The 27,726-nt window shown below is 44.7% G+C and overlaps 1 protein-coding gene across 3 annotated transcripts in view; it reads right to left on the reverse strand.

Moving 5' to 3' along the window:
• LOC114427492 (formin-1) overlaps positions 1-27,726 on the reverse strand; it is a 41,953-nt gene that overhangs the window by 13,988 nt on the left and 239 nt on the right. The window contains exons 2-14 of one of the 3 annotated variants that reach the window (XM_028395585.1): positions 25,500-27,149; positions 20,222-20,388; positions 15,648-15,768; positions 14,436-14,497; positions 12,517-13,205; positions 10,857-10,998; positions 6,599-6,686; positions 4,105-4,166; positions 3,861-3,949; positions 3,045-3,174; positions 2,804-2,950; positions 2,655-2,714; positions 2,459-2,579 (exon numbers count right to left, since the gene is read on the reverse strand). In XM_028395585.1, the coding sequence (XP_028251386.1) occupies positions 2,459-2,579; positions 2,655-2,714; positions 2,804-2,950; positions 3,045-3,174; positions 3,861-3,949; positions 4,105-4,166; positions 6,599-6,686; positions 10,857-10,998; positions 12,517-13,205; positions 14,436-14,497; positions 15,648-15,768; positions 20,222-20,388; positions 25,500-27,063 (3,442 nt within the window). In that variant the 5' untranslated portion in view covers positions 27,064-27,149. Of the gene's footprint in view, positions 1-2,458; positions 2,715-2,803; positions 2,951-3,044; positions 3,175-3,860; positions 3,950-4,104; positions 4,167-6,598; positions 6,687-10,856; positions 10,999-12,516; positions 13,206-14,435; positions 14,498-15,647; positions 15,769-15,860; positions 17,981-20,221; positions 20,389-25,499; positions 27,150-27,726 lie in introns of those variants that run through there. The other 2 variants (XM_028395587.1, XM_028395586.1) reach the window with 2 other exon arrangements.

The following is a 27,726-nucleotide window of genomic DNA, read 5'->3' on the forward strand; positions in this document are numbered from 1 at the left end:
ACAAATGACAACAGCCTCACAGAGGAGGAGATTTGTACTGTTGCACCTAGCTAATGTATTTTCATTTTCAGGTTCATCTTCAATTCACACAAGACCGACACAAACATGTTTTTGTCAGAGGTTAAACCAGTACAGTGCTCGAGATCTGGCACATCCCAGTAATTTATACCTGGAAAGTGAATTCTCTCACTGATCCCCAATTATCTTCAGTTCCAGGAGACTGTCAGGCTTCCAGCTCTCCTTTCTACAGGATGAAAAATACTATCGGCCCTTAGCAAGGCCAGCCAGGAGACTGCCTCAGTAGGGAAAAGGTAAGACCTTCTCTCCCCTTTCCATCTCTCATAAATCAGCTTGAATCCATCTAACTACAACTCTTCTCCCACATCACATTTCAGGAGGAGAACACAGCACTGACAGGCGGAGGCTTCAGGCAGGACGTAGAAAATGAGGTGAAGCATTAACCCCTGTTTAAATGCAGAGGATGTAAAAGTATAAATAGAGAAATAAACCTAACATTTTAACAGTTTATAAAGAAACTGAAATATGCTCAATATGTTTTAACTTGTAATTTGTACAGGATTATTTGCAGTATATCAATGACCAAAATCTGCATTATTTTAGTCTTTTCATGTCAGAGGGCACCTCCACACATTCAGTTCTGTCTATAGCCTCTGTCGTAAAGTGGACCTCAGGCTAAAGGCCCTGCCTGGACCTGACATTAAAGGCCATTTAAAATCAGTCCTGTCTGATTTGCTGCAGTGATGAATGCCTAACTTGGCCCAGGCCTTCTGTGAAACACTAAACTCCTCTGAGCAGCAAATGAGCTCTGACTGTTTCTTTTTATTTGATCCTATTTCATTCAGTAGCATCCCTGCCTGTCTGTCTTGTCCAATTACGTGGCAGTTAAAGGGATCTTTTTAACAGGCAGACAATGGTCGGAAATTTGTGATATGGAAATTCAATTTTAAGAAGAAGAAACCTTCTTCTAAAGAATTTCAATAATAATTTATTTGTTTTGAACAAAATATCTTGATGGGAGTCCTACAGTAGGTTTTGGACCTCGTGGCCTCTCACTCATCCCTCTACCCCTGAGAGGAGCCCAGAGAGAGGTCATCACCCTCTCCCCAAACAGGAAGCCCCATCAAAAGAGGATCATGTTTCTACACAAGCCAGTGAAGAAGAGGGCAGCCAAGTGGACTGCGACACCACTCCTGAGCATCGCTGCTAACACGGAGAGCGGTATCTCCTGCACACGCATGTGCACAATACAGTGACACAGAGACACACACTCAATATATGGAGAAAGGAAGTGTGTCAGGAGTGCTTTTTTACAGCTGCATTTCTTAAAGTTAGCATCAAGTCTCCTGACCTTTCACCCAAGGCTGGAGGGCGAGACAATGTCGAGCACAGCAGCAGCCACCGCAGGATCAGGTGAGGGGCAGGGTAAAACCAAGTGTGACTCAGTGTTCTCAGATGGTGTTAGACAGTGTTTCTGATGTGGATGGAAGTGATCTGTGTTCGCTTTTTAATTAAAGCCACTTGCTTTCTTTAGGCTGGTTTATAATAGCCAGGCATAAATATTTATTCCTGTCGGCTGGAGAGGATAAAAATGGTGGGAGTCATAGGTGGAGCTCACCAAACATCTAGAATCCAATGCTCGCCCTGTGATGCTAATACCCCCGAGGACTACTGTGCCAGACTGTGCTGCAGCAGAGATCAAATACGAGGGCCCTTATGTTGCATTTATTGTCTTCAGGTCTTCCATTTTTCCTAATAAATGAGTGACAGCTTGAGGTGGGTCTGAGTACTTTAGTGGAGTCTTTGTATTTTTCCCTCAGGTCACAGAGGAGAGGGCTTTAACAGCAATCTAAAAGACGTAGGGGAGAGCTGCGGAGCATATCTAATTGCTTTCATATGCCGTATTATTGGTTGATTTAAATAACCACAGACACCAGGGGCACTAGGGGGCATCGCCTTTAACCCCCACATGGCCCTGGCCAAGACTAACTGGCTGGCTGGCTGGGTTACTGAGTGTCTTGGCGCCCAGGACGCTACCAACACAGAACATCAAAAGCCTGTTTGTTTATTTATCTGCCAAGTGTTGTTCTGATGTTTGCTCAGTAAAATGGTATTTGTTGTTTTAAATAAATATTCTGCAGACGAAGACCGAAAAGCTGCTTCCTAAGGTTCCATCGCTGGTCCTGTCACAGGAGAGGTATGATGACATGGCTGTTAAGATACAATGTCTGGAAACTGGGAAAAGGTGCACCATTCCATGTGAGATCCCAGAAACACACCCAGAAAACTCACTGCAGAGGGCAGGAAGTGTCCGTGGGATGTACATTTACATCCCAACTGCTCTGGTGACAGATGCTAATGTATACAATTACACTGACTGATTTACACTGAAACGAATGTGACCTAAGCAGTAAAATTCATACATCAGGGCATGTCCTACCAGTCAGATCTCGCTTGAGTTTTCTGATGTCCTTGGTGAGGTCTTCAAACTTCACCTGAGCAGCCTGGAAGACGTCCTGAGGCTCCGGCAGAGGGAACACACTCTTCTCTGTACCAGCATGCTGGAAAGTGGATGTAAATGTCAGGAACCAGATCTTAAAACACATGAAGTTTAGTTCGATTGACAGTAAACGTACCATATCAAAATTACGCAGGTAGTATAAAACCACATAATCCACCAGGTTGATGCGGTTGTCCTAGAGAAAAAAATGACAGACGGTTGAGATAAAAAGCGCATCAACAAAACATTATGGCAAAGATACTGAGCTTATACACAGTGTGTTACCCTGCTTTTGACATCCTTTAGCTTGGGGAGGATCTCCAGTCCAAAGCCATCAGCCTGACCTCTTGTCCTGTTCCCTCCGTTCATATAGTTTCCAAAGGCCAAAACAAGACCTATTACATCCCGTAAACTGTTACACTCCAGCAGCTCCTGACAGACACACACATTGGTTCGACTTGGTGAGCCTTCATGCAAGTTAATGACATGTCTGAAGCAGTGTTTGTTGATGCTGTAGTGCTCTTACTTTAGAGACATTGGAGGTAATCTCCACCTTGCGACGTACAGAGGAGAGGGTGTCGAGGAACACCGACTGGAAGATGATGCAGTGAGCTCGGCCTGCGAACTCCGGAATCTGGGAGAGCTCATAGAGAAACCTGGAAAACAAAAGGAGAGGAGAAGGAGGGGGTGGAGTAGAATGGGGTGTGATGTGTTATGACAGAATTAAACAAAATGTCTAACAGGAAGAACTATTTTGGGTCCTTGGCAGGCCGAGCTTCCCAACGCGAGCTGGCTGAGTCAATGTTGCTGTTCACAGGCAGGCAGCTGATAGTCATGAGCGGTGCTGCTCGGCTGGGTTTGAAAGGTCCACGGGGTCGAGTGGAGGGAAAGCAGTGAGCGGCACACGGGGAGTGATCAAAGGTAGCTCTGGCCTGATGCGGGATGACTTATGTAAACAGTGCCGTGTCGGAGGGGAGCAGAGCGGTAACATCCTGTGTGATTAGGCCCTGCTGATGGAGGTAGACACTGAGTAGGGATGACTCAGGCAGCTATAGTGACAGCTCTGGTCAAACATGGAAATAGGAAGGCCAGGCTGAGTGGCACCGCTGGGTCCAGGCCTCGTTAACTGGCCTGCACTACTTAACCCTGACAGGAACTACTGAACTACTGAAGCAATGTGCATTAACACATACACACACAAAGCTGAAAAAGACTGGATGATTTTTTTTTAAATATCTCAAAGAGGTATTAGATAATAATACTAATACATATTGCATCACGTCCATCATAATTTACTAGATATTATTTCCTTCATGGATACAAACAAAATAACTGATCTTACTGTTCAGGTTTATCCAGCAGTTTGACTTCATCCTCTTTGGATGTCTCATAATGTCTTGTTATCTTTTCCATCTCATCACTGGTGGCCCTCTATTAGAAACACAACACATGCTAATATAAATAAATATATTCTGCGTTTCATATAATAAGATTTTAGGTAATGAAATTGTACAAACATATAAACAGACAGGTTTTATCCAAAGTCTCTTGAGTTGTCACATCTCATTATATAAATGGCTACTTACATTTTCATATAAAGCCTCAATGGTCTCCAAATCCACCACAGAGTTGTCCACATTTAGAACAGCTGGTGAAGATAACAGTAAAGATATAAATTATCAGAAAACAATAGAGGAAATCTTAGCCCTAACATACCTTTAAAGCGCAGCCTAACTCCTGCCACCCCCTGTACATTTTGTGGCACACTATATGCAAGTCATCCCATAAATAACCTTTGTACACCACATCTGCACTCGAAACCAAAATGCACCGTTCAACTACCATGTAGGTGGATTATACACCTCATTTAAAATATTAGTTCGGAGTGGTGAAGGTGGGACTGTGGCCAGTCTGTGGGTGCAGAGATATGTGGTGCAGGCTGGGTCTAAAACCGCAAAAAGCCAGGCTCCTCTCCTCCCCTCTCATCGAGCAAACTGAGAGGACGAAGCTGCTCGGCAAGGCTCAGGGTAGAAAGCCTGAAACTGCTAAACCTTTGAGACCACAGCTAGAACCACCACAGCCAAGCTTAGGATTCTGGGAAGGCGAGCTGAGTAAGGAAAAAAAAAGAATCAGAACATTAAAAAATGAAAAAAAGCCTGCATGTATAAAAGAAAAGTCTGCATGAGAAAGAGAAAGTGACTCCTGTTCTGTGTCATAGGTTTATGGCTTAGTGACAGAGCAGGAGGCGGGTGGGGGGGGGTGTCATGATGGGAGGGATGGCTCCACGGCTCCTGGATCAGCTGACAGTTGTCTGGTTGGTGTCAGTGGAGGAGGGCTTACACTGCCTAATGCTCTTAAATCAGTTCCTCGGTGTGACTAACTTTAATGACCTTTTGCTACAGGATTACCATAAGAAATTATGCAGTTTAATTAAGAAATTCTGGAAATTTCATAACTAAGCTTCAATTTTCTTTTTACAAAATAAAAAATCCATTCTTTGGCATGTATGTTGTATCAGTCTGGCCCAGGTTATTGTAAAGAAATTCAGCAGTTTTTCCAATCATGCACTACTTCCAGCTAACAACTTTGCTTTCTGGTTCCCAGCTGTTCTGTTGCAGAGAAGCTGTCAATGTGGTCCCAGTGTCTGGATCAGAGAAAACGCTGGAGGTCCATTTCCTACATCTTATTAGAGTGGATTATTCAGTCCCTCAGCCATGCAACCGTCAATCACACACCAAAGGGGGGCCTGCTCCAGTGTGCACAGGAGCACTCTGATCCGAGGGGAGCCGGATATCTCTCCACACCGACAGATCAAAGCCTGCCTGCCAACGGCCTCACACCCTCTCCTTCCACTTTTCACTTGTGTGTGTGTTTGTGTGCGTGCAGTGAGGTGCCCTTGAACCATGGTGGCCCTTGAGGTCCCCCAGTCACTTCAACGAGTGCAGTTGACCCCCTCGCTCTTAACCAGAGCGCTGCCTTCTCTACTCCCCTCCTCCCCCCCACCTCTCTCCCTCCCTAGTAGATGTAATTACATTACATGTACCATGTCCTTTTAATTTGGCAACAAAGGGGAGGTAAGCAGCCGAGGCCAGGGACCAGAGCCCTTAGAAGTGCTTATTAAGGTGCTGTCCTTCATTGTCAGATTCAAATTGTCCATTTCACATTCACCTCCCATTAAGGCAGAGGAAAGCAGCCTCACGCTGGGTGTGAGCAGGCCTTTTCACCAAACCACCTCCACAAACTGACACTGGAACACAGAGAAAGGGACTGAAGGGAAAAGGGGGGAAAAATCTAAACAAGATGGTTGTCCTGGTGTAGGGGCTTTTTGGCCTGCGTTTGAGGTGGTTTTATGTGGTAGCGCAGTGTCTGCTAACTGTGGAAGGTGGTTTTGTACATGCTTAGATCATTAGTGGGGTGTCAGTCCCATTAGGCTTGTGGAAACCGTCACTGGCTACAATAAACAGATCTGCTGGCCGCATGCTCAGACTAGCAGGCGGCAGGCACTATCCGCCACAGTCCCAGGACAGGACTAATTCCTGGCCCATCTACGATGTCCCCAACACACAGACTGTGTGCTTACACACCCATGCAGCCACTCAGACGTGCGCGCGCCCGCACACACACACACACACACACACACGCCTGCCTTTTCCACAAAACAAGCAAGCATGCAATCAATCTGTGCAGCGCGTTAAATGAAGGAGATGGCAATGTGATTTTAACCAGTGCAGGAGGCCTGACAGAAAACGTGGCTGGTTTTATCCCACTGTTTGCCATCTCACATTGTGACAAATCAAGGAATTTTCTTTCCCCCCGTCATGAATGGAAAAAGCATCTTTGTTCCACTTCTAGCACAAATTAATCCCAAAAAAAAAAAACAGTATCGAGTTACAAATTAGTAGCTGTCAAGAGGTAGGAAATTATTCTTTGCTGCAGGGTCCACTATCGCTAGTCCTAAAAATAACTCCATCTATATTTCATCAGGAGCCATCCTCATTTATTGTTAAATGGGAAAATAAATACTGTTTATTACTGAATAATTAGAGTGTCTTTAATGGAAATGAGATCACAATATTTTACCCTGTTGAATATCCTTCATCTCCAAATGCAGGCTTGATATGAGGATGCCGACCGCCTGTGAACGCTTCCCATCCAGCAGCTTGATAATCTAGAGAGACAGAATAACAGGCGAACAATATAATTACATATTATTCATAAGAATAATAAACTTGTCATCCACTGTTGCTTCCAAATTATCAGCACTTCTGACAGAAAAAGGAAGGAAGGAACAGACTGATCATTTCAGTGATGAGGTGGACAAAAGTCACTCAGTCGACTCCCTGGCTGAGGAAGCAGATGAGCGAGACGGAGCGCCTGGGAATCATCTGGATTGACCCTAACGACCAACCTAATCAAGGCTCATTGTCATCACCCATCACAGTGACACAAAGGACGGGGAAATGTGGAGCACGCGCACATAGCTGGGACCCGCTCTGTCAAGTTACATCAATGAGGGAGCAAAGTTACACACAAAAAAAGCACCTCCTCCTCCGGTTTACCCAAGAACACGTGTGAGATATAATCAAAAAATATCAAGTCGCAGTGAAAGTACAAAGGCAAAAGTGGCACCATAAAAGGACAGTCTAGAAGAGCAAGGCGAAGAGAAGCAGGGCTTTTATAACAAACTATAAATTCACAGGATTTTTATTTGTGCCTACACATGGTCACAATTACTTATGACTGAATTAGCCGTAAAGCCAGAGAGAGTTTTGGCAAGGTAAGGCCCTGCTCTAAAAGTTAATGTGTCAGGCTTCTTCATTAGGTATTATGGCGTTGTCGGCTACTGAGCTGTCCAGTGGGAGCTGCAGAGCAGAAGTCTTAGAAGTGGGTATTGCATTACAGGGCGTTAGTGGGTGCCATGCTGCTTCCAGCTCCATTACCTGGATCACTAGGGATCTCCCACTCTGGGGACTTGAGACGGCTGAGTACCAGGCTTTCCCAACACCTCTAATTAACCACTTTGGACGGGCCACACTAAAAGCAGCCCAGGAACCCTTCCCTGTTCACTGTGGCTGCAGAACCCGCCAATTAGCCTAAACAGTTAAGTTAATGAGAAAAGACAACTGATGCTGGATGTTTGCTTTCAGACACGCAAAGAGTTGGTTAAAGTGGAGGAGGCCGTGCGATGCTGATGCTGAGACAGGTAGACATCAATAGCTAATGGCTCCCTCCTGTGGATGAATAGGGAACTAAGGGCGCACTTTCATTTGAAACTGCTGTGGACACTTGATGAAATGAGAGCTGGCTAAGAAAATAAACAAACTGATGGAAGGAGACAGTGGGGTTGTCAGAGCTTTGAGCTGCAGCAGGTGGCTGATGTTAGGTTGTGTGGGCTGGGTGATGCTGATTCAGAGATAGTTTACACAGCCACGGCTGAGCAGCCAGCCTGCTCCGTGGTGACTGTCTGTCTGATTATCTGTCTGGAATCACCCAGGCAGATGTTACAATAACAACTGGATCATGGCTTCCCATCAACAACCACCTGTGCTATACTCAGCCACCCCAGGCTCACCCAGCGCTGTGTTAATCTTACACCCACTCTCCCACGTCATAGCCAGGACTTCAAATATGTCTTCAATAAACGCACTATGATTGCTCATTCCCCTAAAGCCTGCTGTTTGTTTAAGGAGATCCACCATGTATAAACTTAATATAACTTTGATTTATGTGTGTGCAAGATATTGCAGCTTTGTGTTTACTGTTGTGCACATTTGCACAGATGCAAACACAGCAACACATCTTGCTACAGGGATTTCTTCATCTTCACCCTCTCCCTCCCTTCTCATCCATCAATAATAGTCAATCCCCACACCCACCCAGCCCCACCCTCCTATAGGTGCCCTGTCTTCACTGTGTCTTCTAGCCAGCGTAGTGAAGCCACATGCATGCAATTACAGCCCTGGTCCAGTCCGGTCCGGTCTGCTCTGGTGGGAGAGCTCTCTTCCATGTCATCTCCTCAGCTTTGATATGCTAATCAGCAGAGAGAGACAGGCTCCAGAGTAAACAAGAGCTTTGATTTTTCTATGGCACACATGATAAAGATTAACTCACTCATGTAGGCATCGGCTGCATCCTCTGAGTTGAAACTTTTGGCGCGCGCAGTTGTTGGAAAGCGGGGAAGTGGGCTCATATGCATAATGTACACACACATTCCATTCCCAACCACTCATCTCCTCTCGCTGCACAGAGCCCCAGGCTGTGGTGTTAGCATGATCTGGCAACACTTTCTGAGCAAGTGCATAATGACCTGTGAGGCTGTGCGCACACACACACACACACACACACACTCTCTCCACACAGATTTACTGGACTGAAAGTGTGTGTTGGGCTGACAGAGACAGGAGGCAGGTAGTCTGCATGTGTGTGGTTACTTGTATTGGTAGTCACGCAAAGGGACACACACACCACTGCCGCGTCGGATTCTGCAGACGTGTGTTGAGACCCGAAATCTCTGGCCTGGTCACACATTTAGAGGGCTGAACACACACACACACAGAAAAAAGCAGATTTATCTAACAACTTCTTACAATTTCCAGTAAAATCTAAGAACAGCTTGTCCAGAAATGAGCAGCCGATCAAAACGTTTCTGCTTGTAGCTTCACACATGTAAATATTTTGGGGTTTTCTCAGTGATAGTTACTGGAATGACTTTGGTTTTTCAACAAGACATCATCACACTTCCTGAGAATTGGAAAGGCTGTGTTGTGTTATCTGCTGACATTTAGAGTGAGATCATTGAGAAATGGTGAAGTGTGAATTGTGAGCTTAATTAAAAAAATGTCTAAAATAGCAGCTTACAAGAGAGAAAGAAAGAAAAAACAGCACCTTGTTAGGGTAAAACTGCTCCTGCTCTTCCTTTTCATGCCTAATGCAACACTGTCTTTTAAATACATCTCCCTGTATCTCAGTAATGTAATCATTTCACAAGACTACTGATACACAAGCAGATAGTATTATATATACTATCTATTCTCTATCTATTCTATCTATTCTCTTCCTTTTCTCTTTCTTCTACCCCCTCCAAAACAATCATTCTGTGCCTTTCCTTCCTTTCCCACCCCAGCTGAAGTTCTTAGAAACCTTCATCAGAGGGTGATTTGTCTCTCAAATGATTTCTTTCGCTTTCACTCAGAGTATAAACTTTAGGGGATAAAAAATTATTAAGTAAACAAGTTCATATTATTGTGATGGCCTTTCCAGGGAGCTAGACACAAAACAACCCTGCCTTCATGTATCCTCGCCTCCCATTTTTAACCCCTGAGATGGGCTCTGAATGCACTGCCTGGCTCTAAAGGCAGAGCTTTAAATTAACCGACACCTTTAAACTAAATGTCATGTTGTCCTTTTTTTGACTGATATGAATTTGTTTCAACTGTGGGGTCAAACCCTCCTTAGGGTAGACATAAGCCCAGACAGGAGACGGTTGGCATGATTTGTGTCTGGATGTGGCCGTCTGAGATGGATCAAATGTTGGACAGTTTGACTGACCAGACTGTGAGTGGAGAAGATCAAGGACAGAATCACACACACACATGCACTGCGGCCCTGTGGAACACAGTGGAGCCTTAACAAATTGATCAGAAGAGGGGATGCGTATGGATTTAGCGGGGAAAGTCTGGGGCAGTGGCCGATTTTTTTAACCGCTTGGACGCCACAGCGAGGACCAAGAGGCAGCCAGGATGCTGACATAGCACTGGCTGCAGGAGAAGTGCTGACTTGCAGCATTTGACAGGACATCAACAAGCGAGTCTTAGGTGAGTTGACGGATCGATCTGGCAGAGAGCACGTCTTTGTTTCTTTTTCTTGACTTGTTTCATCTTAAAAACTTTGAAGCTTGCACAAAGGGAAAGTAAAAGAACACAGTTTTGAAGAATTATACCCACACTACAGTCCTGCAAAGCTAGGCTGGCTTGCACAGAGGGGGAAAAAAAAACACACACACACACACACACACACATATAAGGGAGTGAACCTGATAGCCTGTGTTGGCCCAGAGTAAGGCCTGGCAACTACAGGCAACAGTCTGGAGGAGGACTTGATGAGACTCGCAATCCATTTCTTCCTGGTTCACCTTTTGTTATTTCTTTCTAAGATTTATGATTGCAGATGACAGCAGACAAAAAGCTTCTGCTAAACAAAGCTAGATAAGAAAGGACGCCCTCAGGTGGCAAGGTGCGGTAGGATTAAGTGATGGATTGAGTTCTAAAAACAGCATCAAACTGTGACAGTAAGAAGACACTAACTCATGCTGAGAAACAACAGTAGTAAGTGAATTTACCTTCTTTGTCTTGGCTTTCTTCTCATAGGTATCTGACAGGGGCTTCTTCTTCGGCTGCAGCGTGGCCTTAGAGAAAAGATACTCAAACTCGTTGGTGTTGACGATGTCTGGCTCCTTCAGAGAACCCCAAAGTGTGTTGTTGCTAAAAGAAAAAAAAACATCAAAAGTCAGTGCATTCAAACTGAGTCAAAAGGTGCAAAACACTGAATCACAGTAGCCCACTGGGCAGCTAACATCACCAGTGCTACATGAGCTATACAAACTTGAGCATTCTGTTTGTGGAAGCTCATTTGATGTTCATTTGACCTGCTTTCCATTTTGCCATCTGACAAAAACTTGGCAGGACGGAGGAAAAAAAAAAAGCACTGTTTATGAGGTAGGTGATAAAAATAACAAAAGTTTAAGCAATCTTCTTTTTGTAATTTCCAGCAAGGACAAAAATATGGAAGGCAACGCTGTGTTTCCAAAGTTGCTGAGTAACGTGGAAAAAACAAACAGATGCAGAAGCAGGAACAAGAGGTGTCAAGAGGATGCTTTCCTCTCTGTCTATGCTCTCGCTCCCCAATGTCTGTTAATCAAATGGACATTAATGGCACAATCAGCAGAAAATTCTAAACAAAGGATGACATCCGTGATGATCTTTTCACACATCGCAGTTCCTCCTGCAGGCCAATAACATTATTGTGAGCACACTGTGAGAATAGAAGGTCAGTCTCCTCATGTGAACCTGGACACAAAACACTAAAACAGCCGCAGTGACTCAATTAAGGTCATGTAAGTCCAGTTGTGAAATGCAACTGATTTCAAATCCACTCTTTAATGTTTCCCCATTTTATTGCAGCTTTCTAAGAAAAGTCCAATTTACATGCTGCCAACTGCACTTTGTGTCTCAGGTTCCACTCAGACCACGGGCTTCATTTCAAACCTTACTCTGCCCTCTCTCATTACTCAAACCTTCACACTATTAACAGAGAGATCCCACAGCTGATCCAGCTACAGTTAACCATCTGACCCATTTAATGCCCTTCAACATGGCCCCTTACAGTTAAATTTATAGCTGACATGAAACTGCTGTGGTATATAGTCCGTCAGTCCTCCTGCGAGTGAACACGAACCACATTTCAGCTTTCCCCACTAATCCAGCCATGGAAATACAAGGCCATAAAGCTGGAAAGCTGGTACTCAGAGGCAACAACCACAGCCACTGTAAATGGTCTGGATAATCCACTTACTATTACAGAGTATCTCCATAGGGGTTTTTACTTGAAGGAGTGCGGTGCAGCAACCACGTCTCCGATATCTCTCTCTGTGGGTAAGAGTGATGAAGCCTAGAATGCAACTTCAGGGCTAATGAAGCCAACAACTTGGTCTGGGATAACAGCTGCACTTTTTTACCCTCAATGAAGTGTTCCTCACATTCTGCAGCAGCCAATAGAATGGGATTTTTCAACATCACTGATCACATGATCACTCTGCCTGGACCTACTCATGGAAGTAATATTCAGCGTGAGTGTGCAGAAATGTGTGTAACAACTGACGTAACAACAAAGAAGGTCATTAAGCACTTTTCAAAGTGCTTCACCTGTACAATAGTGAATGTTAATCTAAGAAGATCTGATTTAGCATTCACTAAATGGAACTACCTGAGTGTTATACATACTTATTGTCCTGTATCTGGATCCTGTTCCAGTATAATGGCTTCATGGGACAGGTAGGCTCGATGGCAGGTTTCCGCGGGGCCTTCTCTGCTTTCTGGCCAAGGCTAAACCCACCCATTGGGGGAGGAGGTGGAGGGCCACAGCCAGGTGGTGGTGGAGGAGGAGGGGGACCACCTCCAGGTATGCCAGGAGGAGGAGGAGGTGGAGGCGGCGGTGGTGGGGGTCCACCTCCAGGTAGAGGAGGAGGTGGTGCTCCACTGTTGCCTGGCAAAGGTGGAGGAGGGGGCGGTGGTGGAGGTGGTCCCGAGAGGCTGGGTGGTAAAGGGGGAGGAGGTGGAGGTGGAGGCAGCGGTCCAGAAGGTCCTGGGGTCGTTTCAGCTTTTAGATTGAGTCCGATGGAGTCCAGGTTGAGTTTTTTAGGCAGGCTCTGGGTGGGGCTTGGAGTGAGGCCCCCTCCGTCGCCCTCAGGGCTCTTAATGAAGGTCTCCCTGTCGGTCTGGACGCACACGGTGCGGCAGATCTTCTGTATTGGGTCATCTGCTGTGGACACGGCAACATGGCAGACCTCACTGTGCTCCTGGCCGGTCTTGTATGACTTGTCTCTTTGCATCTTAGCAATGACTCCCTCCAGGTGTGACACTGAGACCGCGTGCTCACCACGCAGCTGGAAGAGGCGAAGCTCAAAGTCGGACTGTACAGAGCAAAATATACAAATATAAAAGCATGAGAAACTTTATTTTCCATTAAATAACAATAAAACATTTTTCCTGGTATTAGAGTGCAGAGTTATTTTAGAGGCCTCATACACGCGATTCTTTATTGAAGACCAGTTATCCCATGATTTATTTCACTTTATTATGCATTCATTTAAATGCATTTGCATAAAATGCTCCGCTTATTCGAGTTAATATCTAATTCTTACCGTAAAAATCTGGTCACTCCACTTTATTTGACATTTCAAACAATGAAAAACAATCCAACCAAGTAAAGTATTGATTTAAGACAGAAAGGAAATTGTTTTGCAATAAATCTTACACATGTTCCTCATTAACTCCTGTCAGTTTAGAAATAGAATTAGGCACGTTCCCACCCTTTGTTGTGGGCTGACTGTGCTACATGTTCCTCTGTGTCAGCATCAGTCCTTTAAAGGTTGACATTAAATTAAAGACTCTGAGAAGTCAGGCTGAGAAACCAATTCTGAGGTCAGGCTTTTCAAGGAAGCGGCCTATAAAGCAATTTATCAGTGGTACAAATCATGTAACAAGGCCAGAACTACATTCTTTTTGGGGTTTGTCAAAGGCGAGTTTGGTTTTTGTTTGAGCTGGCAGACGGGTAACACCTGCAAAACACCACTCCTGACCTTTGCGTTTGATCAATAAAACACTGGCACCTCCGAAAGAGATCTGGAGAGAGTCCTTGTGTTGCAGACAAAGGGGATGAAAGAAAGATACAATATTCTACACAATATGTAGTCACACCTGGCAATAAGTGTTGTTGACAGAAGAATGCTCCTTTATATCAATGTCAGGACATTATACCTTTAAAAACCCTAAATACTACCTTCTATTATTATTTAAATTAAAATCAAGCATTCTGTGTCTGGTGATCATCTCAGTGCTATACTGTAATATGTATGCAGACTACTTAGCAACTTATTAAACCACGTTTGATTCAGCTGCTGCACCTGAACAATTCATGTTTACTTAGTGCCATCTTGTGGTAACAACAGTCAACTGCTCAGACAGCATATACTCACACAGCCTAATCTGTACTTTACATGTCTCATAGTGGTGTTGTTTAGGCATTTATCTTTGGAGTCAGTGTCTGGTATCTACAAAAGTGTATGGACAGAGATACCTTGCATGACACAGTTTAGAAATACTTTTCGGACTGTTAAAGACACATTTATGTGACAACTTACCCGCATCTTTTCCAGCTCCTCCTTGCACTCTCTCTTCAGCTGCAAGAGGGCAGCCTGGTGCTCTGAAAGAAGGTGGAAAAAGGAAATGAATCCAGCATTATGCATGTGCATCTTGCAAGTGTTTACTGTGCCTATTGAAGCCTGTATAGCCATAATTCATACTGCATAGCAGAGGGTACCATGTGTGGTTATGGAAAAAGTTATTTGACACACGTGACAACACATTTACAGATAACACAACTGGTAATGATGATTGTACAAAACCACTATCGAGCTAAAAAACTAACAACATTTACTCTGTGTGTTCTACAGAAGGGTGGGTCACTCTCATTACAAAGAGCCATGTTTACGACTCAACCAACCAGTTTTAGGACAGAGATAGGACTGCCGGCTCAATGAAAATAAAAAGCAAAGATTTTGTCAGGTCAAAATCCAGATGAAAATGTTCAGGTGAAATTTCCATCATTACTTTGCTGTGATCAGATTACAGTAGTGATGGCATCACCTCATAAAAAAAGCTTGATCTCAACATTATTGATACCCATATACTGTATATGTAAAATCAAACAAATTGTCTTCATAGACACCTTTAAATGTTTTTTGTTCCTTCATATAGACTTAAGTATATAATCCATGAAATCTAGTTATGTTTATCTATATACCTCCCTACATGGGACTGCTGCTCTGCTTGTCAAATCTATTCTGAAGCAACAATACAGAGAACATCTAGCAGCTGCCATATTCAGTAAAGCAACGCTTTTTACTTTGTAATTTAATCAGCCCTGTGTGCTTTTAACTCATTTGTATGGACCAAACATGGCGTGCTGCCCAGAGAGTACTTGATTTCATTTAAATGTTTTTGCTCCATTAACACACACACACACACACTCTACCATGTGTCGCCATGACACAGCAACCACAAAAACAGCATCATTACGGTGTAGACACAGCATCACTGTGTTCTTAAATGGATTTAAAGGATGCCTTACACCCTGCTGTTGATGCTTTGCTAGCTCTGCATGGATGTGTGTGTCTAAGTGTTAGGTAAAGGTGGCTCTACTACGTTCACTTATATCATTGTAGCGTCTCTCCTAATCCACAGAGCCAATCAGTGCTGGTGTTAAGCTTAACTAGTATTAACCTTGGTCAGCATTCCTGCTCTTAGATGTACTGTAAATAAGGGCAGTCATGTCTAAGGCTTCTAGTTCTTACCTGCCTCAGTGTACTTGAGCCCCACCTTCTCTTCCTCATCTTTAGTTTTGGGTGGAGGCCACACGGCCTGCAGGCGTCCTGGAGTCCGGTCCTCGCTGTCTGTCGGGGAGGTAACCTCTGTCTATGTGGAGAAATGAGATACTTATTTACTGACTGAGACTGAATATAAATATAAATATAAATCACTTCACTTCCATCTGTGTGTCTACATACACAAGCCTCTGTGGGACTTTTGAGGTCCTTGCTAGGAGATTTTGACGTTCTCTCAAAAATTGACCTTAAGCTCTCCTTGTCATTCCTGATTTTCTTTTTCAGTGCTTCCAGATCCACATCTTCTGTCTTCTCCTTTTTGGCCGTCTTGGGGCCAAAAATGCGACTGAACGTTTCGTAGGCTAGATCTGAAGTTTTCTTTCTTTCAGGCGGAGGTGTGGCAGTTTCTGGGCCTGGAGTTGTCTCTCCTGTTGTGTCTTCTCCATTCTCTTTAGTGCTGTGTGCATCAGCCTCCTGTACATTATCTGACTTTTTGGTGTCATCATGGCTGTCTAAGTTGAGCAGCTGACTGAGCTGCCCCATTACATTGCTTTTAGTTTCTGCAACTGATTTTGGCTCAGATTGTTTTTTAACTGGAGAGGGAGTCTTCGGTTCAGGAAAGAGCTTAGTTTTGTTTACTGTCTTTTTGAGGCTGAGCAGGGCCAAGTCAGCATCCTTCTCCCTCTGCTTGATCTCTGACACCACCTCCCTGTCTTCCCCCACTGCTCCTTTCTTTAGCACCAGCAAACCACTGAAGAGAGCTGGCATGTTGAAGGAAGTGGACAAAGAGGATGCCGGGACCTTGGGTGGGGGTGAGGTGCTGGAGGAAGGGGAAGTAGCAACAGAAGAAGCAGGTGTACTTGTTTCCTGTGTCCTCGCATGCTGTGCAGCAGGACTGGCACATGGCTGGATGTCATCTTTGGACTCTTTAGGTGTAGATGATGCAGGTATCTCACATCCTGAAACTGTCTCATCATCATTTTCCCCTACAGCATCCAAAGCCGGATGGCCAGAGATGATGGAGGGAACAGGTTGAGAGCAGTCTATGCCCTCATACTCCTCACTCTCACCTGTTCCCACATCCCACATAGAACTCTCTCCAGCAGCCAATTCTGAGTCCACAGACACTCTGGGAAGTCTCTCTTTGGCACTGCAGGAGTCCTTCTCTGTAAAAATTGAAGAGACCAGAACTGACCTAGAGCTACTTCTACTGAAAAACTTATTAGGGTATAAAATCGCTTCTACACGGGACCTCTCTGTAAGTTTATGTGTTCTAAACGTAGGCACTCCATCTTCATCCTCACAGTGCGCTGTGTTACTGTCCTGCTCTGGTCTGTTGTGGTTGTGGTCCGCCTCCTCATCGTCATTCTCTGTGTCACTATATGTTTCCACCCTAGTGACCTGGACCAGGTCTGGGTCTACTGAGGCAGCTTTAACTTGTTTCTCAGAGTCCCCGTTTGATGATTCAGTCCTGCGCACTGTATCAGACAGAGCAGTCAAATCACCCTGAAGTCTTTCTTTCTCTGGACCACCTTCAGCCTGAGGAGGCATTCCATGTGACAGCTCCTTGAAAGATGTCAGCACGGCTGACTCCATGTCTGAAGAGGTGGACCGATCCCGGTTGAACAAACCGCTGAAAACATTCAGGAGTGAATTAGTGGGCTGCTTCCCCTGTTCTTCAGAATTTTTACTCATACTGCTCATTTCTGTTCAAAATGTTACTCCAAGTGACACAAAGCAGGCAGCAGATCCAGGAAAGTGCATTGAAAATGTCACAAAAAGGTTCATCTCCCCACCTCCAGTTATCCAAGCTGCTCCTGTTCCACCTCAACCATTAGGAACAAAAGGCCTTTGTATGGACAAATCACCCCAGCTCCTCTTACCTTCTCCTGCAGGGCACCAACTTTAACAGAACTATCCTGTAATCCTGTTTAGTGACACCACAGCAGCCTTTAATGATATCATGCAAAGACTGCTACTGACTGTATGTTGTCAGTGTGTGGTGGAACAGTTTAGTCTCCTCCCAGTCAGCATAATTCCCACGACACTCCAGGTGAAGTCAAGCTGTTCAGTGGCTGGAAGCATGTCCTGCTGTAATCTCCCTGGGATAGCAGGAGAACAGAGTTCACCTGCCTTTCACAAAAACACTTCCAACTGCTCTTTATCCATAAAGATATGGCTTATGCTTCTCCGTGTGTCCATGCAGAGTGGAATCCACGCCTAACGCTGCGCCTCTGGTTTGAGCCTGTCTCCTTTTGCGTGTGTGTCTGTCTCAGTTTACAGAAATGCTCTGTGTGCTGCTGTGTGAGAAAATCCCTTCAGGTTGGAAAAAAAAGAGTTTCACTGGTCTACCCAGTCTGGGTACGCCTCCCCACCTCCTTCTACAGGTCCCTCCCTTCCTGGGAGTGGACCTGCAGAGCCAGGCACCACAGGTGTCTGATTACCTCTGCTCACTTCCGCAAAATGGCTGCTGAGGTAAAAGAGTAAACACAGACAGAGCGTCGGGTTGGTTGGGAGCCGAAGACGTCCATTAAAGCAGCGTTGCACCATTAAGCGGTGAGCTACTGCAATAAAGGGCTTAAGATGTAGTGATTAGTCGGTCTAAGCACAGCAAGCTCTGGCTTATATGCTAAAATGCTAACATGTGTGATTAGCAGCCGGTGGACACCCAGCCTTACCCTCAACTACCCTCAGTTACCTTAATAAGGCATGCTTTTAAACTAAGCACTGCCAAGTCAGATCTGTTAACAGGAAACTGTGTGTGGGGATGTCAGATATTAAGTCACTTCTGTGAGGTTTAACCTATTCTTTTAAGCTTAGCCCTGATTACACCTGCTTCATACGCCTTCATATGACTTTTGGGTAAATGCCAGCAAAGGGAACCTCAAGGAAATGGTTAAAACCTTATCAACCAAAGGTTGTTCTTTTTGAATACATTCCTTCAGATTGCCTGATTGAGCACAGTCTAAGCTGGATGAAGGGCACACGTCTCCTTTTCAAACCAAATTTACACAATAAAAACTGACCGTCTTACAGACACACCAAAACTACGATAAAAATAGAAAACTAATTATTACAGTCAAAGGAAAAAAATTTATCTTTCCATATTCTCTTTAGTCATTAGACTAAATCCCCCTGTAACTTTCTTAAAAGTCACAGGGGGATTGATTCTGCATCTGAGGAATTATGTTATGTTATGTAATGACAAAGCGCTGTCTCTCTCTCTCTCTCTCTCTCTCACACACACACACACACACTGAGCAAATCCTCCAGAGGCTCTGATATGTGACACACATCAGCAGTAGTGACATTATGCATTTGGAGATAATCATTACAGATCTAAAAAAAAAAGAAAGCATGCAGCCCTTGTAAATGGGTGTTGTCATCGACTTGTATTGAATGAAAATATATCTACATCTGAGGTGTGTTTTCCATGCCACGGCTCAGCATGTCAGAGGGCTGTCACTTTCATAACAAAGCAGAGTACCTAATTCTGTACTGCTTGCCCTTTGTACCTTTGTATGTTAACTGATTATGCTCACAGGCATGGCAGTTACTGTGTGTTAGGAAAACAATGCATGACTTGTTGCTGATACTCCACCCGCCTTAACCACACCCAGATAATCTGCCTCATCTGCGACAGGAATGTCTTTACCACAATTTCCTACTGTGCAGTAGAATCTGAACAACATTACAGATTTACATGTCATTTAGGAGTTTGATAGCCTGACACAATGTGTTTAAATACGTCACATGTTCTGTGAATTATCTTCTGTTGCAATTTCTGGCCAAAAATAAATGTGAAATCACATTAATTACACCAAAACTAAACCAAAAGAGGTTACTAAATGTTCAAAATAGGCTGAAAAAGAAGGACTGATCTGTTTGGCTGTGACTGTGAGAGGCTTGAAAAGAATGATCTCAGTCAGATTAGAATCCATGACCCCGTTAATCCATTGCTAAGAAATCCTGATCATGTGGTTAAATGCCCCAGTGGAGAAAAATCTCCACAAATCTCAATGGGGGTGGGGGTGCCATGGTACACTGCCCTGGGTGTGAAACTATACTAAAATCAATCCTTTTATGCTGCTGATGTTCAGTGGTGGAGGAAGTACTGAGTTAATTATCCTACTTAAGTACTTACATTTTTAGAAAAAAATAGTAATACAAAGAAAAAAATCTTCAAATTAAAACAAATAATGTTTGGCTAAAATTACGTTTCTGTCTGTGTGTCATGTGAGGCAGGCTGTGGGCATCAAATGGACAGAGAGGCTGGTAAATGGATGATAATAAATGGCAACAAAGTATTCCTGCTTTAGATTAATGTTAATCAGACATTAATGGATGGCTTTGTGTTAGCAGTGAGCTAACTGAGCCAGCGCACCGGCATCATGATTGAGGAACATTATAAAGAAATCACACTGTGCACGGCGCCACACCTTCATCTTCATGCAGAGTCTGAACTCCCATCTGTACTTAAGGACAGTAACAAAGTACAAATACTTAGTTACTTTGCACCACTGCTGATATTTGGGATCTCTCACCGTGCACTCCAGCTTGGGGTAGTAAGGTGTGTCCCCAATGATGTCATCCTCAGGGGGTGTGATGCGCAGGAAGTCCAGGTGATCTGGACGGGGAACGCGTGGGAGGTGTTCCTGAGGGTCATCGCCATCCAGCATCCAAATATCATCCTGACGCAGGAGGGAATCTTCTGCACAAACACAAACAAACACACAGCCATGGGGTGATTAATGCTGAGCAAGGCATCAGAGCGTGAAATGATTACAAAAACACTGAGCATAGCAGCATAACAGGTGCAGCTGCATGTGCGACTAGCTAAATAGGCAGCACAGACTGAGGCTAGTTGTTTTCCAGTGTCACCTACATGGAATGTGGTAGGAAGAATGCATCAGAAACTCTTAGGATCAAACTGGCAGCAGGCTGCAGGCTCGAGGGTAGAAACATGGCTATTTTTATCTGCACTTAGCCAGGCCCGTTCCTATCACTAACATGATTACATCCCTGTCTTATAAGAAAATATGGCCTCAGAACACAGGTTTGCAATAAACAAACATTACTACATGGCTACTAACATCTTCACTGAGTGATGACATAGCATTGTGTAGCACTGTCAATGCATTAAGGCTAGCTGCAGGTGTGTGTGTGTAATGGATTGAAAATTAAGGAGGCCAAAAACTACTACATTTCAGCAAGAACTTCTCGGCCTCACCTTTGCTGCATTGCTGCAAAATCTCTGTGCATTTCTGAACACCTGGCTTTTAATATTTATTGCTCAGACTCAAACAACAGACACGGCATCCACATCTACATAAAGGTACCAGATTAGTGCTGTGAGTGCCAGCACAGGAGCTTCATTGCATATTCTTGTCACGTGCACAGAAACATGACAGATCATGCTTTTATGCATGCATTCCTTCTCTTGACAGATCTAGTCATGCAAGCAAAAAGGTGGAGAAGTTACAAGATATGAGGCAGGGACAGTGAGGAGAAAGAATAAAAAAAAGGAGGAGGGTACAGATCTTGGTGACCTCATTTTCCTCTGGCTGTAAGACAACACCTTGACCTGTTTAGGCAGTATTATATGGTGGAAACTGAGAATTAACTTCCTGTTCGATAAGACGCTAAAATATCCCATAGCTTCAGAATGAGTATCCTTGAAAAGGACATACAGTGTTATCAGACCTCTGCACAGCACTTTTAAGCATTTGGAAGTCCCTTTGAATACATGCAGCATCTTGTGTCTCGGCCAAATGCTTTAAATTCAGTTGCAAAAGCCCCCAAACACACTCATAATGAAACAGGGGTCTTCTCTCAGCCTCTGCATCCTACCACCATCAGTCATAATGAGAGCAGCCGTGCCTGCAGTCCTTCCAGTTATCTGGGACTTGGGCACGAGGGAAAAAAAACAGTAGGATTAGATTAATAACTTTTCATTATGATAATGCTGTACTGCACAGCCCCGCAGTGGGATCTGCTGACTGCGGCCTGGGATGGTTCCAAATGCAGAGTTAAGCCTAGCCTGGGCCAAAGCAAGAAGCTACAGATCACCGACAGCTCTCTACACAATCCCTGCTTTTGTAAAAAGGCTTATGGCCAGAGTGCAGTCCACAACTTTTCGTGTGTTATACTGTATTTTACTTCTTCATGTGCCACTTACAGTAAAACTATCTTCAGAGTTTGCTTGTGCATGTCTGTGCTTCACCTAGCTGGTGGCCCACACTGCCATCATCTGGACAGGAAGAGAAATGAACATGCTTCTCTCCGTGTAGTCCAGGACATTGCAGTAGAAAAAGGATGCACATCACTGCAAAGGAATTGTTAACAAATACGGACCTACAACTCTTGGGTGCATTAGGTAATGAATGCACTGCATTTGCCAGTACATCTATCACTCCCTGACATGTGCACGCACACAAACACACACAAACACACACACACACAGTAAGTTTACTGCCCACTTATTGCCATTTAATCTCCCTCCCTTCTGCTGTAAAAGTCAAGACTGAATCACAGTGTCCACCACTGAGCGGGCGCAGGGTGGAGATAGGATTGTGTTTTCCTGCTGCCTGGCAGTTTTGTTTGACAAAAAGCAATGCACTGCTAACTGGATCAAGCTAACATCAGCCCAGCAAATGCTGTCTAAACACAAGGTCCTTTAGCAAAGTCAGTACTTAAATTGAGACTTCCAGGTGTCTACAGTAAACACAGGAGTTTCCAAAGAGCAAACATGCAGCAAAAATGTTGACATACAGTGCCGTAAGATGATAGTGATAAATTACAGTGAGAACAGTTCCCAGACAGGATGGACATTTGTGTGGCAATGTAAGTATTTTCATTCTAACAATAAATCTGTCTGTGTTTGTTGTGGCTCAGAGGGCGCCTGAACCTGACAGGTGGGTGTTGCTGTCAGCCATGATGGATTCATCTGCCAGTCTTTCTGTCAACTAGTCATCAGTCATCCCGTGGTCAGAGAAAGCTTTGTGGAGGCTTTAATGCACACTCTAAGACAGACATCAAACCACTAAAAGTAGATAAAAACAGCAATAAGCAATTAGTGACTCTGGAATGGCTAAAATATTTGCCTGATACAGTATAACTGCACACACAGCAGGGACTCACAGCCTCACTCAAACAACTCTGCCCTGTGTGCCTGAATGTATCCACTAAAATCTATAACCTCATCATTCAAAGTAAAAGAACTGGGCCATATGGCATGGCCTCTATCCACCTCCATCACTTTTAACCTGATAGTAGAATCTTACACTTGTATATAAATCACAAAAAATACAGGATTTATAAATCAAAGCCTCTATTCTGCCTGCCATGCCCATTTTTAATACACAATCTTGTTAGCTCTGCATGGCTGTCAGGCTGGCTGACTGACTGGTTTGGCAGTCTGTGTTAAGGTTCTGTGTAAAAGCAGAAACTCAGAGAGAGGAGTGCTGTGGTGCTTTGCCTGGGAGCAGAAGTGGGGAATGACATGATGCACGTAGAGATGTCATTATCGGAAAGTAGTTTTGGGGCTAATGGGACATACTGAGATGATCTCAAGGAAAGAGGACTTTTATTGTGTTTGACAGGCCACTGATTTAGATACAGGAAATTTGGTTACCACTCACTGATGAGAACAGGTAGGACATGGAGGAGATGCTTCCAAATGTTGGTTAGAATATAAGCAGGTATTTGCCAAGATGCTACTGAAGCAAAGTCATTTATTAAAGAAGACAGGATACAAGAGAAGGACCTGTGTGCCTGTTTCCCTGAATGCAGCTCAGAGCAACAGACAGGACTGAGTGAGAAGCAGTCTTAGCCTGTTTTGGAGGAATAGACTTCATTATGTGAATAGAACTGGCCCTTGTCCTCATTGTTGCATGCCTGTGCACTTTGCGTTGAATGACAGCTAGCAGGGAGTGCAGGGTGATACACTCTTGCTCTGCACTGATCAGTTTCATATGACCTTGCTGCAGCGTATTAGGTAATCTGATTATGGTATTGGCTGCCATTTGTCAGACAATAATAAGCAGGGAATTGAAGAAGGATGGGCCAAAGAGAGAGAGTGTGAGACTAATGCTTGATTGGCCAGATAACTTTAACTTTTTAAGAAGCTATAATCAATAATTATAATAAAAATATAAGTAGACTTGTAGAGATAAACCCACTAAATCACCTGATGCTGCAGTTCCACTCAGCTCTGTAAAGCTTTGAAGCATCATTTAGCGTTTCAAAGTTTTGGCCAGCAAAGAAGCTCTAAAAACCCAGATAAGGTTTTGTAGTTCAAGGACAGACAGATAAAGTACATTATGCAGAGAGCAGTGCAAGAACATTAGCACATGAAGTAAACAAGATAATTTGTTTCTTTAAAATTACCATTACCACCTGCATGATCTTACTCATTAATAAACACCCAGCATCAATTAGAGCGCCCGGATCATAATTAGCTCGACATTTGCAAACCATGAAGGGCCAGGCTTCACACTGACCCACTTAGACCTTCTGGCTGGACCCTGTGATGTTCATTTATCTGCGTTAACATCAGAAGTGTATTCAATTACCAAGCAACACAAGGGAGATCTAGTACACAGCGGAGATGCGGTAAAATCGACATAGAGAATTAGTTTAAGGATTAAAGGTTTAAGCCTTCACTCTGGAGATCGTGCAGCATGTAGCATGTGGACAGTGTGACGTAAGAAACAGCGATTCTTGTCAGAATTTTATACAGACACCACCATAATAAAAAGGATTACGTGTGTTTGTTAGTGAATATTAATGGTGGCATCAGAGTGTGCAGGCCTAGGTGGGGGCACACTGGGACAGTGTCATTTCAGTGGGAATTGATCCAAATGATCTCCACATGAGTAAATCTGGGCTAGTCATTTCGCTCTCCACCAGTTAGCTCCACACACAGCTCAGCTCTCATTCACCCTTCGGCTGCTGAAAGGATTAGAATTGTTGGCTGTGTTGGCCGGACTTGTAAATGTTGGTCTATTGGTGTGATGTAACTCTTATTTGCCTAAAAATCCAAGATTGTTTGTACCATGCAGACTTCCAATAAAACGGTGCACACAACAAGAAGAACTAGAACCTGAACTATATAATGATCTGTGGGCAAGAACGCATGACCAAATGTGCCCCCAGTTCCTGATCCTCTGTTAGCCTCCTGTGAACTGGGTAAGGATACAGATTTAAGGAGAGGGACAACAGATCCCTGAGAGTCCAAATTGGCAATGCTTCAGTTACCACTGAGCTCACGAGGAACTCTGGTCAGGTCGAACTCTGTGTCAACTTTAAGCTTTTGATCTGGGACACTACCACTAATCGCTGCCTTCCCAGTGGTGTTGAGACAGTTAAAATGGATCATCAGTCAAACTATTCTCATGCCTTGCTTGGCCCCCTGTGCAGCTCTGCTGGGGAGTTTTTAATTTGTGATCAAACCCGGAACCTGGGCACATCAGACAAATGAGCCAGACGAACAGAGAGAATTTAGGGGGAAAAAAACTATTATTGTATTGGACTGAACAGCTGGAGAGCCGAGTAAAACTCAGTGAGTGGAAAATGTTACAGTTAGATTGCTGCAGAGTAATTGCTGGAGCAGTTCAGCACAAACCGCAGGCACTGTCACACACACACACACACACACACAGATTTGCATCTCTTTTCAGGCATCCTTTTCTTGTAGTCTTTTGAAATACAGCATCAGTGGTGCCAGATGAAGGGCATATTCTGACAAACAGGTAAAAGCTCAGGTATCAACATCAAGGCTGAGAGTTTGAACATGATTCAGACTGATCTCTAATAGCTCACCTGTTGTTGTGGAGTTGCTGGAGGAGTTCCACCTGGAGGTGCTGGGCCGCCTGCTGAGGTTCAGATCCAGACGTGTGACAGTGCGCTTGTTGCCATTCTTGTCAATGACCTCGGTAAACATTTTGGGTTCATCCGTGTTACTGGAGCTGTCCCGATCAGGGTCTATATCTTTATCTGAGAGCAGTACGATGCGGTGGTTAAACTGTGGGCTTGTCTGCTTGGAGGACAGGGGGGACAGGACTGGGGACATGCTCTGGAGGCAGTTTGAAGCAGGGAAAGAGGTGTTGAAGACCCCAGCAAGGGAAGATGAGGAGGGGCTCTTGGTGTGGCACCTGGTTGGAGGTGAGGGCTCTGTGGTATGAGTCAGGGGCAGCCGCAGTCCCTCAGACAGTTTGTTACATGTCTTGTCCCTACTGACTCCCAGCACGTTGTCTCTGTTTGGCCCATACTCCTGCTTGCATTTGCTAGGCCCAGAAAGAGGTGCAGCTGCTGTATCCCTGTCTGGACTGGTGTGGCTGACGTGTTGCACCCTCCCTTCCACATCTTGCAGTTTAGCCACAACCTTGACCCCCGTCCTCCCCTGGTTCATTTCACTGTAAAGCTGCTGAGTGGACGCTACTGCCGATGCATTCTCAACTAATGTCTCAACTGGAGAATCAAACCTCTTCATTGGCCGAAGGTTGCTCCCACTTTCCCGCCGGGTCAGACCCTCAAACAGGCTACATGAAGACGACTCGTATCCCAGCTCACCGTCACACTCTGAGAAGTCATTACAGAAATCCATGTCAGAGTCAAACGTCCGGTTGTCCTCCATGAAGTCCCAGCCATCACGAGCGATCTGGAAGGGTTCCTCCATAGGAAGGATGGGGTTACTGACAGCGCTGACATAAGAGCCAGTCACCGGGCTGTCAGACATATGTGCACAGGCAGGAATCTGCTCCGCTGCTGAGGCTGTAGATATGGGCACACTGGTCTCAGCTGGAGAATCCATGTATGAACTTCTACTGACTTTCTTTTTCATCTTACTGTGCAGAAGATCCTCAGCACTGTCGAGCTTCTTGCCTCCAAGCTTCTTCAGCTTTTTGCTCTTGGATGCACCTCTCTTCTGGTCTGGAGGCACAGTAACAGGGTGGTTGTTGCTGCTGCTGAGAACCTGACCTCCAAGGTGAACTTCCTGACCCTCCACGTAATCCTGGAGTTTCCCATCCTGGTTGCCCATCCTGACTTTGATGGCGCAGTCCCTACACAGCGATAACAGATCCGCCAGCAACTGGTGGTGCTCAGCTGCCAGCCAGCAGAGCTCTGCAACTGCCTCCTTTGTTGCCTGCTGGGAGTTGAGGAGTTCGCCTGAGGAGTCAGAAGACTGGCCTCTTTGTTCGGACACTGCAAGATCCTCCTCTCCCTGGTCATGGTCATTACGGGCCCTTCCTGAATGAGGGGCGCGGCTCTTGTACTTGAAGCACGGGGCCCGCCTCTTGGGGAAATAGAGGCTGATGTTGCTCAGCTCACGGATGGGTGCATATAGAAGTAAGACGGTGTGGGTGCCCTCCATGATGGGTGCCATGTTAATCACTGGAGCACTGGGTGAATATAGTCAGCCTGCGGATAGATTGACAGGACTTGGCTGTCATCACTCAGCCAGTTCAGATGCTGTCAGAGAGAAAGTAGCACAGAGCAATAAATGTGGATGCTCAGCATATGCCTCTAATTACAGACTTGAATTTAAATTAGCATAAATTAACTGCATAATCCTTTCAAAACACTCAGCGTTCCAGATCTCATTGTCAATTTTGTTAAATTAAAATTCAATCAACCCAACACAGCATAGATTTACAGTGCACACAATTGTCTTCCTAATCCTAGACAATATACTGTACACCCTGCTGTCCGGCATGGTTACATAAGTAGATAAAACATTTCTAAACCCATTTCATCAACATTTCACAAGCTGCTGCTGCTGCTGCATAAAAACCTGCCAGTGTCACACAAGGTGACGACACACGCCAGGCTGCAGTCAAACATGTTTACAATCCAAACAGGCGCACATTTTAGAACTTGTGCTCCAAATCAACATCTCCCAACTGTTTATATCGTCACATAATCCCGTGGGTTTCTGTCACCTTGCAACAATCACGAGTGTCAGTGGTAAGATGGCAGCATGAGTAGCCACACTGCCCTTCAGGCTTTCAGGTTCTTGATACCCACAACTGAACTGCAACCGACAAAC

This window comes from Parambassis ranga, chromosome 22 (assembly GCF_900634625.1).
Source record: "Parambassis ranga chromosome 22, fParRan2.1, whole genome shotgun sequence".
NCBI lineage: Eukaryota > Metazoa > Chordata > Actinopteri > Ambassidae > Parambassis > Parambassis ranga.